The sequence below is a fragment of the Physeter macrocephalus genome, chromosome 14 (assembly GCF_002837175.3).
Source record: "Physeter macrocephalus isolate SW-GA chromosome 14, ASM283717v5, whole genome shotgun sequence".
Lineage (NCBI taxonomy): Eukaryota > Metazoa > Chordata > Mammalia > Artiodactyla > Physeteridae > Physeter > Physeter macrocephalus.
The window spans coordinates 27,527,171-27,540,341 of NC_041227.1; the positions used below are offsets into that span (position 1 = coordinate 27,527,171).

General features: G+C 40.1%; 1 protein-coding gene and 1 pseudogene across 10 annotated transcripts in view; both read left to right on the plus strand.

Moving 5' to 3' along the window:
• The window catches only part of PTPRA (protein tyrosine phosphatase receptor type A), a 185,527-nt gene that overhangs the window by 143,658 nt on the left and 28,698 nt on the right, over window positions 1-13,171 (plus strand). For 9 of the 10 annotated variants that reach the window (XM_028499672.2, XM_024117167.3, XM_024117166.2 and 6 more), the window contains 2 exons: window positions 5,662-5,752; window positions 7,022-7,098. In XM_028499672.2, coding sequence (XP_028355473.1) covers window positions 5,662-5,752; window positions 7,022-7,098 — 168 coding nt within the window. Of the gene's footprint in view, window positions 1-1,466; window positions 1,561-5,661; window positions 5,753-7,021; window positions 7,099-13,171 lie in introns of all 10 variants that reach the window. The other variant, XM_028499674.2, reaches the window with a different exon arrangement.
• LOC112062524 (proline-rich protein 13-like) lies at window positions 8,118-12,107 on the plus strand (annotated as a pseudogene).

Sequence of the window (13,171 nt, forward strand, 5' to 3'; positions counted from 1 at the left end):
AATGTATAGATGGCATATAGAATAGAGTTGGTGTCCCCAGCTTGAACTGTGCCAAGAGTCTTGTGGTCAGGTCTCTGTGAAAAGGAATATCATTAAATGGGAAGTTGTTTTGGAGGACAAACTGGACCGTGGGGGTGAACAGCTGAAGAAACAATAAGCGTAGGAAATGACAGCTGTTTTCGGATATCTGACAGACTAAATGGGGAGTGTGTAACATTTCTATGAAACCGCACTGTGGTTGAAAGTTATGGGTAATGGAACTTTTGTCCTAAAGTTGTAAGCTGGAACATTTTACTGACCAGCATTTGTCTCAGAAGGAAGCATTGAATTTGTTTAAAAGAAACACTTTGAAAAGCCACTTATTGAGGTCCCTAAAACATGTTTAAGGTTTAATAAATAAATAAATAGACTTTAGTTAGCTTCTGAGATGAAGGGGATAGGAGACAGCTAGGGAAAGAACTAGAGGCTGTGAGGCGGTCACAATCTGAATTGTGAAATGTGAAACCCCCCAACCCACTCAGGATCCTGCATCTTTAGTAGAGACAGCTTAATTCTTGGATTTCCAGGTAAAGAAGCATTTATGTGTAATTTGGTGACAGAACTGTGTGGCATCTGAGTGAATCAGAGGCAGAATAGTCTCTACATTGATGAGTTGTCTCCAAATAAATGTATCAGAGCCAAAGGCCTATGAGAATTATCAGTACCTATGTCAAGGGCTTTAGAATTCAACAGTCCAGGGAATTGGGAGTTCAGGATTTCCAAGGGGCAGAGAAGGCACCAGCTGACCTCCTGGGTTTTACACTAGTCAGTACAAGGGAAAAACAAATTGTGTATCTGGGTGTTAAGTCCTTCTAAACAGAACTGTTCCAAGATCAGGGGAACTGCCTTGGAAAGTAGTAGGCTCCCCATCACAGCAGAGTGTTCAGGCACTGGTGACTGTGGCCAAAGTATTTGGAAGGGGATTCAAACTTTAAATTGAATGAGATTCAGTACTAGACTGGAGACGTTAGCACAGTAAGGCAAGAAAAGAAACGAAAGGTATTACGGATTGGAAAGGAAGAGACAAAAATCAGTTTTTTTCACAGAGGAGATTATTGTCCCAGAGAAATCCAAAGACTCATCAGTTAAATTATTAGAATTAATGTTATTTTAACAGGGTTGATAGATACAAAAACAGCATAAAAAATGAATGCATTTCTGTTCATAAGCCACAATCAGAAAATCTAATAATTTTTAAAAGATGCCATTTACAATAGCATCCAAAATGTGAAGTACCTAGGAATAAATTTAGTAAAATATTTATAAAATCTTTGGAGAAAATTATAAAAATGAAGACATTAAAGAAAGAAACCTAAATTAGTGAAAGAAATAAGATCAATGGATTAGAAGGCTCAGTATTGTAAAGTTGTCAATTCTCCCCAAACTGATATATAGATTCAATGCAATTCCAATAAAAATCCCAACAGGTTTTTTGTGGAACTTGACAAGCTGATTCTAAAATTTATATGGAGGAGAAAAGATTCAAGAATAGCCAAGACATTCCTGAAGAAGAAGAACAAGGTGAGGAGACCCGCCTTACCAGTATAAAGAGTCATTATAAAGTTTAGTAATTAAGACAGTTTTGTATTGGCACTGGAATAGATTGACCAGCGGAATAAAATAGAGAACCCAGAAGCAGATTCATATGTAAAGGGAAACCTATTTGTGACAAATGCTGTTGTAGTTTTGCTGGGGTAGAGGATGGTCTTTACAATAAATAGAGCTCAGACAACTGGGTAACCCCATGGGAATAAATGAAATTGAATTCCTGTCTCATACCAAAAATCAATCCCAGTTGATGTAAACACTGAAATTTAAAGGAAAAAATGTAAAGACAATAATGTAGGAAAATATACTATGATCTCACATAAGAAGGTGTTCTTAAGACTTAAAATGTTTATAAAGGGAAAGATTGATCAACTTGACTACATTAAAATGCAAAACTTCTGTTTATAAATAAATACTATAAAGAAAATGAAAGGGCAGGCCACAAACTTGGTAAAAAATACTTATAACACTTATAACTGATAAAGAATGAGTTTCCAGAACACATAAAGAACTTCTACAAAGTAGTAAGAAGATAAATAATCCAGTAGAAAGATGGGGAAGCACTCAACTATGTTCTTCACAGAAGAGGAAACTCTGTTGACCAGTAAACTATGAAATGATGGTGAACCTCATTAATAATCAGAGAAATATAAATTAAAGCTACATTTGATACATTTAAAGTCTGACCATAGCAAATGTTGACAAGGATACGGAATAACTGGAATACTCTACATTGCTGGTAGAAGTGTAAATTGGTACAGCTACTTTGAAAAACAGTTTGGCCTCATCTGGTAAGGTTAAAGATAGTCATACCTGAAACTCTTGCACATGTGCATGAGGAAACACATACAGTTTGTGCTCAAAGCAGGATGGTTAACTGTAAACAACCCAAATATTCACCAGTAGTAGAATGGATAAATAAATGTTGGTATGGTCTAAAAATGGAGGACTACAAAGTAGTTAAAATGAATGAACTTTGGCTACATGGAACAACCTGAGTGGAATCTTCAGAACATAATGTTGGGCAAAAAAAGCAAGTCACCATTTATCATTGCATTTTTATCAAAAAATAGACTGGACAATAAAAATATATATTTTTAAGGATACAGAATATATGGATACAAATAAAGCAAGGGGGATAATAAATACAAGATTCCAAGTTTACTTGTGAGAGGAGAAGGAAGAGGACATGATGAGGAAGGGCCCAAAGAGAACTTACAAGTTAAATTGGGTGGTGGATATACTTCTTAAAAAAATAATTGTAAAAATTGAAAAAAAAAATTTTTTTTAACTGACATTAAAAAAATATGACAGCCTTGCTTCCAGTAAAGGCCTAAGCAAGGGATGAGGTGGTCTTTGATGCCACCTACTGTTTGTGGAGAATTTAACATCTTAGAGCCTTCTTGTTCAGCTGCTTCTGCCCAGCTCTCCAGGCTGGGTTTTTCCGAGTAGAAGCTAAAAGTAGGATTCCCCTTGTTTTCATCCTTGACCTAGGCTCTTTAATCTGATATTTTGCATCTAATACAGTGTTCTCTAAAGCAAATCTTTTATTTTCTCTTGTCAAACAGTGACTCCTGTTTCTTCCTAACTTTCCTTTTAGGAGCCTTAGCCTACCTGGAGACCTAATTTTTCTTCATCATGACTGGGGGAGCTAGGGATGCTGACAGGACTTTGAAATGTGGTCATTGTCATTATTGACCCTGAGGACTATTTTCAAGAATCTTGTTGTCACTACATCTGTTCTACATCATTTTAGACAAGGGATGTACAGGAAAAGTAATGCCTCAGGATTAGTCTTGAGGGCTTTTAAAAACTTGTGTCTCATCCTGCCCTGCATCAAGGTAGAAATCTAGCCTGTCTGGGTGAAGAGAAGGCAAACTGTGGGTGAACTGGGAAATTCCGATCTTCTGGTCCAGGAAACTCCTTTTTCCCCTTTATGTATTGACAGCACTGGGTCTAAAGAAATTGGCTTTCTTAGTAAGATGACAGGCAGAACCTCCAGGGTTTGAACTCTGAAAAGAAAATCTCTTGAATAAGTGAAGGTAGATGGACTATGAGACCTTGACTCCGATTATCTTGGGGTATTTCACTTTAATTTCTCCTACCACTACCTTGCTCGTTCCTAGGAAGTATATTTGCTCCTTCTTAAAACTCTTGTTTCTTTCTGGCAAAATTGGTTCCTTTTAGGCCGGCATTTCCTTTACTTAATCTTTTTTATTATTTTTATCCAAGCTAGAAACTTGAGAGTCATCCTTCATTCCTGTCTCTTTCTCTCCCCAACTTTTGTTCATTCCATCTCTAAATCTAGTCATTCTAACTTCATAATAATCTCAAATGCATCTATTTCCTTGTACCATCATCTTTCCACATTCTGAACTTGCCTTCCTCCCAGTCCATTTTCCATGTAGCAGCCAGAGTGATTCTTTAACAGGTAAAGTGGATTGCAGTTTATAAAAACCTTGAATGGTTTCCTCATGCACTTAAAGTAAAATTCAAACTTCCTATTCAAGGACCTATGTAGAAATATGTGGTCAACCTTGTCAAAAGACTCATCTCCTCCCACTTCCTCTTGCCATCTCCACCAGCAACATTTTCTACATAACACCCTCACTGACACTTTATTTCCTCACACAAACCAAGCCTTCTCCTGCCTCTGGGTCATCATACATGCTGTTCTTTGCCTGGAATACTCTTTTCCATACTCATCCTTCCTCATAGAGACCTACCCTTAATCTGTATTGGTGTATTCCTTGGGCTTTCTGATACTTTCTCTAATAATCTGTTCTCTCATTGCATTTATCATGGTATGTAATTTTATATTTACTTGTTTTATTTATTTAATATCTGTCTTTCACCCACAAGTTTGCATTGTTCATGAGAGCAAGAACTGTGATTCACCACTGTTTGCTCTGTACCTAACTCGGTACCTAATAGGTACACATTATATGTTTGTTGAAAGAATGAATGAAAAGTAATACATGAACCATAATTTACTTAACTGTTCTCCTACTGCTGAATACTAAGGTTGTTTTCAGTTTGGAGTCATTCTAAATAATGATGAAGTAAATAATTTGAACATAGAGATTTTTATGTATTTAGGCTAGAATCTAGATTTGCTAGGTCAAAGGGTATGAATATTTTTAAAGCTTTAAGACATATTTCCAAATCACTTATCAGGAAGGTTGTCTAGGTTGTAATTTTAAACTATTTGTCTTTTTGCTTTCTTAGTTTTGAATATATAGAACACAGAAGAAAACAGTTGAAATAATAAAGTTTAGCTTCCTACTCCTATAAAACGAATTTATTTAATGCTTATTCTATGCCAAACATGAGATTATCTTATTTACTCCTTATGTAGCAGATATTATTGTCCCAATTTTATGGGAAACTTTGGCCGATTTGCTCAAGTTCATACAATCCAGACTATCTCATGTCAAACCATTTATATCTATCCACATACCTCCCAGTGCTAGCTGATTTACATTTGCTCCAAAACTGCTGCAGATTCGGTGTTACCTCATCCAAGTCCTCTGCTTCCTAACTGCTGCATCCATGTGAATGCCCTCTCACCCATTCACCTGTCCTTGCTTCCTTACCACATGATGCTAGAGGCTGGGCTGCCATACCCCCTTGTCAGGCTCCTAATTCAACTGACCATCCAGACCCCTCCTGTGTGGTTTACTCTGAGATACATCTCAGCTTTGCATGGTGGTCAGCATGGGGATAAATGGCCCATCCTTTCAGTTATGTCCCCAGTCCTATATATTGGGGTGGTCCATTTTGACCCAGCATTGTAACAAGCTCCTAACCACATAGTAATCATATAAAGAGCATGCTGTGCTTATAGTAACAGGAAAGGCATTCTGCCCTCTGGGCATTCAAACTCTAAGGAGCTTAGAAGCTATTTAGAAGAGAGGTGCACTCTCTGTATTAGGTGCAAGTATTCACCTGAGCACATCTTTTCCCCCCCAAGAAAAGGTAGAACTTGCTGCCAGGTCAGAGTATGGTGCAGCAGTTTGCATGTTTGGTGTTTATCCCTGTTAATAACTCCTGTAATTTCTCTTAACCTTTCAGGCTCTCCCTGCTTGTCCTATCCAGGCCACCTGTGAAGCTGCCTCCAAGGAGGAGAACAAGGAAAAAAATCGATATGTAAACATCTTGCCTTGTGAGTGTTTGTAGGGTTTCTTGGAATGTAACCTGAAACTGCACCTGTAGCCAGTTTTTCTGAGGATGGAAAGAATCTTGTGATTGATCATAGGAAGGCTGGTAATAAGAACAGTCAAGCCTTTGGACTGAAAGAGCCTTTATGGCTCCCCAGGCAACCCCAGGTGCTCATAAAGTCAGTAGGGGTGCTTGACCAGGTTTTTTGTGGCAGGCCTAAAGTTTCTAGGAAGTTAAGGAGAGCAGTTTCACTAAGACCAGACAGCAAGTGCATGGTTGTTGTGGGGTTTTTTTTGTTGCTCATTGCAAAGAAATTCCAATTCAGAGTTCTCTTCGTAACTCCTTCCCAGAGTTAGCCATTGCTAATCAGTTTATCTATAACCTAACAGACATTTTTCTGGACTGGTGGTCTCCAGAATGGAATATGCATAATCCAGTGGAATGTGAGAGCAAAATGTTTGAACTTTGCTTTATTTTTTATAATTGCTTTTTAAAGAAATTCATCCTTTAAATAATTCCTGGTGTAATTTTGGGTGCATAATATATTAAAGACCACTGTACTAAGCATTTACAGATACTTATGTCTTATTTGTGTATAAATGCATGTATATATATTATATATTTTTAGTGTAACTGGTATGCTGTATACATTGCTCTGACTTTTTTCTTTTTTTTCCCAATATATATTGGAAAATAAGTCAGATGGAGAAAGATAAATACCATGTGATTTCACTCATGTGGAATCTAAAAAAAACAAAACAAAACAACAAAACAAACACAAACTCATAGATACAGAGAACAGATTATTGGTTACCAGAGGGGAAGGGGGTTGGAGGTGGGTGAAATGGATTGGTGGGGGGGGTCCTACTGTATGGTGATGGATAGTAGCTAGACTTGTGGTGGTGATGCTATAGTTATTACAGATGTTGAACTATAATGCTGTATACCTGAAACGACTATAATATAGAGAAAGGTAAAATAAAAACAAAACTAATATGTTTTGGTAATTGTCAAGAAACAGAAGAGTTCATTTTCCTTTTTATCAACTGCTTAATATTCCATATTATGGATATATCTTAATTTATTTAACTTAGTCTCCTAATGATGGTTGACCTGTGTCCGAATTTTTGCTGTTATAAATAGTCCTGCAGTGACAACTTTATACTTGTGTGTCTCTCTACACATAGTCATAGATGTCACAACTGGCCTGGTTGCATTGGGACCAGTGAAAAATAAAATTGAATTTAATTGAAAAAAAAATTTTTTTTTCTAGATGACCACTCTAGAGTCCATCTGACACCAGTTGAAGGAGTTCCAGATTCTGATTACATCAATGCTTCATTCATCAATGTAAGGAACTTGAGCTTTTCTCATTATTTCCTTGATTCCTTCTCAGCTGCATGTTAGGAGGAATATTTGTCATTTCAGTTTTTTCCGGAGGAGTCTGATTTTTTTAAAAGACTGAAAAAAATTTTTTTAAAGATCAGACAGTTTAAAATGTATTCTTATGTTTACCTGTCATCATTCCCAAAATTTTCCCATGCAGAAATCTGAACCTAAATGTATACTTTTCTGTAAGAGTCAGTGAATCCTTTATTGAGCTTATTCAGATAACTAAGAACAAAAGCACACCTTGTCCTCCAAACAGGACTAGAATATCTGACTCTGGGTAAGTCTGGTTAGTCATGTCTACTAGAAGAGCTGAAACTGAAAGGTTTTTAGGGGTGATTTAGAGAATGTTTATAAAGATGGTGTGCGAGACTTGAGTATGTTTTGTAGGCTGACAGGAGGGAACCAGTAAAGATAGAGTTTGAGAGGAAGAGAGAGAGCAAGCAAGAGAGCTAGAAAGAGCAAGCCTGACTACTGAAGCATGAAGAGAATACTGATGGAATTTGTACACCCATGATCATAGCAGCATTAATCACAATAGCCAAAAGGTGGTAGCAACCCAGGTGTCCATCAATGGAAGAATGAATAGGTAAAATGTGGTATATACATGCAATGGAATATTATTTAACCTTAAAAGGGGAAGAAATTCTGACACATGCTACAACATGGATGAATTTCGAAGACATTATGGTAAGTGAAATAAGCCAGTCAAAAAACAATAAATATTGTATAATTCCACTTATATGAGGTACCTAGAGTAGTCAAATTCATTAAAACAGAAGGTAGAACGGTGGTTGCCAGGGGCCAGAGGGAGGTGGGGAGAAGGGAATTATCATTTAATGGGTACAGAGTTTCATCTGAGGAAGATGCAGAAGTTTTGGAGATGGATGGTGGTGGTGGTTGCCCAACATTGTGAATGCCACAGACCTGTACACTTAAAAATGGCTGAAATGATCAGTTTTATGTTATGTATATTTTACCACAATTTTTTTTTTTTTTTTTTGGCTGCGTCGGATCTTAGTTGCAGCATGTGGGAATCTTCGTTGTGGTGCGAGGACTTCTCTCTAGTTGTGGCGCACAGGCTTCTCTCTAGTTGTGGCGCACAGGCTTCTCTCTAGTTGTGGCGCGCAGGTTCCAGAGCACGTGGGCTCTGTAGTTTGCAGCACGCAGGCTCTCTAGTTGAGGTGTGCGGGCTTAGTTGGCCCACAGCATGTGGGATCTTAGTTCCCCAACCAGGGATCAAACCCACGTCCCCTGCATTGGAAGGCAGATTCTTAACCACTGGACCACCAGGGAAGTCCCTTACCACAATTTTTTTTTAAAGAATACTGATGGAGAGATTAGCGTTGAACATAAGAAAGGATGTTTTTTCCTCTGAGACTGATGGTAAAGGTATTAGATAGAGGTGGTTTGTAGGTGTGAAGAAATCAAGCTGAGGGAACTCATCTGTTTTTTCTAAGAAGTAAAGTCAAGGTTATCTGCTGAAAAGGGAGGATGGGACTGTGACATGAGAGTACTGAAGTCAGTAAGAAAGAATACTGAAAAGGGCATGAAAAAAGCATGTTTAGCTGCAACGAGGAACTACCTAAGATGGAAATCTTTGATATATAGGTAAAAATGATTGATGTAGTAGATAAGGAAAATGGAAAAAGGCTAGTAACCAGCTAAGAGTCCCAGGATTTAGATCAAAGATTATGATGAAGTGGTTGGGAGGAACAGGTTGAGTTTAACATTATATGGAAGAGTATAGCCATATCAGAATGTTTCCACCTGCAGGTAACAGAATACTCAGCTAGAAGTGGTCTACACAGGAACATTTACTTCTCATATAATCTGAAGGCAGGTGTATAGCAGTTCTAGGGTGGGCTGAGTCTGTGACTCAGTGACATCCTTAAGAAACCAGGTGTTTCCATCTTTCTACTCATATCTTCAGCCTATTGGCATTGTCTCTTGCTCACAAGACGGCTACAGCAGTTCCAAACATTTCTTATAAACACAACAAACAACATAGAGGAGGAGGAGGAGGTGGAGAATTTCTGCATATGCTTTTCTTTTGATTAGGGGCATGACCTTTCTCAGAAGCCTCTCTGGTACAGTGCCCTTCAGAGCCCACAGGCCAGGATTGGATCACATGCTTACACCCTCTCTCCAGTCACTGGCTAGGGCACTGAGAATTATCATGATTTACCCTTCTGGGGCTGAGGAATGATCACCTTCCAAGCCGATGAAAGGTAAATGTCTGAACAAAAATATGGTTTTGATGGCAAGAAAGAAAGGGAAAGAATAGCTTTTCAGTTAGTAACCAGCAGTGTCTGTCACCATAACCAGTTTGGCTCCTTCCCACATTGAAGGTGAAGACAGACAAAAGTAAGTTGTATGTTAAGGCTGGTAAGCAAGTAAGATGGGTCTATTCATGGTCATGATAAGCAAGGCACTAGAAGGAAACAAGCCTTCTCCTTTGGCCATGCTTAGTTGGAGCTCACAATAGGGCATCCTATAAAGCCTTGATGGTTATTGGAGGTTATTAATAGGTGATATGAAAGTTTAAATGAAGAGGGTTAAATTGGAGGTACTTATGAACTCAGTGAAAATAGAAAAGCAGGAAAAAGCTTATGGTTAACCATGAGTAAGAGTCAGAGATTAAAGAAGATTTAGGTTTATTAAATTTAGTCAACAATTTTTGATTACCTGCTGTGTGGTAAGCACTGGGGGTAGGCTCCAAGGTTACAGAGATAAGATATGGTCCCTAGTGTGATCTACCTACAGGTAGGTCATAACCTTTAGTGTGCAACATGTGTGAAGGAGGTATTCCCGGATTCTTTGGGGCTTAGAGAAAGAAACATCAGCCAACCTGATGAGCCAGTAGAGCTGAATATTGAAGGGTAGGTCTGAATTCAAGAGAAGAAAGATGGGCAGAAACTTCAAAGCAAAAAGAGAAGTATGAGCAAAGTCAGAGACTGGAAACAGTAGTCTTAGTTATTAGATACAAGATGGGAAGTCATGGGAGATGAGGCTTGGGGGATTGGTAGGAACTCGATCTTAGAAGGCATTGAATGTCAAGTGTGTCTATTGGTGTTCTTAGTTGCAGATGACAAGAGTCCACTTTCTGTCTATTCTTTTCAACAGGAAGGGGTTTATTATCAGATAGTGGGTGGCTTACAGAATCTGCGGGAGAGTCACCAGGAACAGAGCAGCCACAGATGTACCCAACTACCCCATATGTCTCTCATAGTGAAACCCCTGCAGAGGTGCTACAGAAGAACTCAATGCTTCCGCTGCCATGCTTGCCCGAAGACCAGATCTTCCTGGCACAGTCACCATCTCGCATTACTCACTTCTATCCCAAGTCTTATGTGGGACTGCTAGGAAGAAACTGGGTTCTTAGGCAGAACTGAGCTGCAAGAGAGTCTAGGGAATTTAGCTTTTAGTTTTTCAGCCTCTCTAGAAAGAAAGTCAAACTAGAAGTGGGTGGGACTGGATGCTGACTGAGTCACCTTATGGTATCTACAAATTTTCAGTACAGCTTAGAGTTTTTGTTTTTTATTTATTTTTGGCTGCGTTGGGTCTTCGTTGCTGCATGCAGACTTTCTCTAGTTGCGGCAAGCAGGGGCTACTCTTTGTTGTGACGCGTGGGCTTCTCATTGTGGTGGCTTCTCTTGTTGCGGAGCACGGGCTCTAGGTACGCGGGCTTCAGCAGTTGTGGCACACAGGCTTAGCAGCTGTGGCTTGTGGGCTCTAGAGCGCAGGCTCAGTAGTTGTGGCGCACAGGTTTAGTTGCTCCGCAGCATGTGGGATCTTCCCAGACCAGGGCTTGAACCCGTGTCCCCTGCATTGGCAGGCAGATTCTTAACCACTGCGCCACCAGGGAAGTCCCCAGCTAAGAGTTTTGATTTCTAGGCAATGGGATAACATTGAAAGGCGTTAAAGACAAGGAGCAATACGGCCACATTTGTATATTGATCACTCAGGTTACCGTGTGCAACATGGATTTAGGAAGGGCCGATTGAGGGCTGTTACAGTAGCATGCTACAGATGGTGAGGGTAGAAGGGTTGGAGAAGAAGCATCAAAGTAAAAACCACTTTGGAGGTAGAATTTAGCAGGATATGGTGATTGATTAATATATGAGAGAGTATAGAGTGATACTCTGTAGAGTGTATTTAGGGTGGAGTTTCATTCTTTTTCCATTTCTGGGCTGGAGGAAACACCTGAATATGTGGAAACCCAGTGCTGGGCAGCCAGGGCCATATCCACAGCCCCCTAACGTCGGGTACCCTGGAGGTTGCAATCCTGCTCATCCACCACCTGCCAACCCGACCTTTCCTCCAGACCCCTTTCCCACTCCCCCAGGAGCACCCCAGGGGAATCCAGCTTTTCCCCCTGGTGGGCCTTGTCATCCTGTGCCACAGCTAGGGTATCCAGGATGCCAACCCTCAGGTCCCTATCCACCTCCATACCCACCACATGATCCTGGCATTGGCTCCTGGCATGGTAGGACCAGGAATGGTGATGGACAAGAAGATGCAGAAGAAAATGAAGAACGCTTATAAAAAGAAGCAGAAATACCACAAGCATGACAGGCATTCCTCCTCTTCCAGCAGTGACTCTGACTGAATACAGGGCCTGGACCCTTTCCTCCAGTCTCTCCAGTTCTTCTCTCCCATCAAGCTTTAGATGCCATCTTGTACTGGGGGAAATTAGCCCTTGTGTCCCTCCCCACCTCACCTCCGCAATCTGAGCCTCACTCTGCTATTCAACCCTAACTGGCGAGGGAAAATGGGAAAAGAATTGCCGTGGGCTAGCAAAGGCCATCTTCGCACTGCTTTGATAGAACTTTTAGCTGATGAGTTTTGCAAGAGATCTATTTTTTGAAGGTGGTGAGATTTGAGCTAAATGCTGAAGACGTGATTTCTTTATACACGTTGTGTAAATGTGTAAAATGTGATTTTTTACATTCTTTTGTAATACTTATGCTTGGGGATGGTGAGATTTGAGCTAAATGCTGAAGACATGTGATTTCTTTATACACGTTGTGTAAATGTGTAAAATGTGATTTTTTACATTCTTTTGTAATACTTATGCTTGGGGAGATGCTGTGGAAATTTAATTATGGGGGAAAAAAACAACCTATACCTTTCTTGTTTAAAAAAAAAAACAATCGGGGCTTCCCTGGTGGCGCAGTAGTTGCGCGTCCGCCTGCCGATGCAGGGGAACCGGGTTTGCGCCCCGATCTGGGAGGATCCCACATGCCGCGGAGCGGCTGGGCCCGTGAGCCATGGCCGCTGAGCCTGCGTGTACGGAGCCTGTGCTCCGCAACGGGAGAGGCCACAACAGAGGGAGGCCCGCATACCACAAAAAAAAACAAAAAAAACAAAAACAAAAGAGTATAGAGTGATCCACGTGGATGTATCCAGCATAGTTGGGCATCATTAATCTGAGCTCAGGGGAGAGATTCCAAAGCCATGGCCTTTGAAGTCATTAGAGAGAGAAGAGTGAGCCCTGGAGCCCACAAACCTCTGCCAAGGCACACTGGGCAAGAGGTGCTCATTAGTGAGACAAGGAGACCAGGAGAGAGAGCATCTCAGAAGGCAAAGAGTAAAGCATGGAGAAGTGTTAGGTGGTCAGCGGGGTTGAGTGCAGATGAGAGGTCCAGTGGGAAAGAGGGAGCAGATGTCCTTAGGACTTGGAGTATAGGGGCAGGCAATAACCTTTGCTGAAACAAATTGTGGCCATTTGTTGTGGGCTGCCAGTTATACTTACGAAACCCTTTTTTCCTCCCAGCATGATTGAGGTGGAGTTTATATAACAGAAATTCAAACATTTAAAATGTAGAATTCAGTGATTTTTAGTAAGTTTACCAAGTTATGCTGTCATCACTATAATTGTTTTAGAACTTTGTTAGTGGCTTTATTGATGCAATTCACATACCATAATTTTCACCCACTTAAAATTTACAATTCATTGGTTTTCAGTATATTCACAGATACGTGCAACTATGACCAATTTTAGAACATTTTCATCACCTCAGGAGAGAAA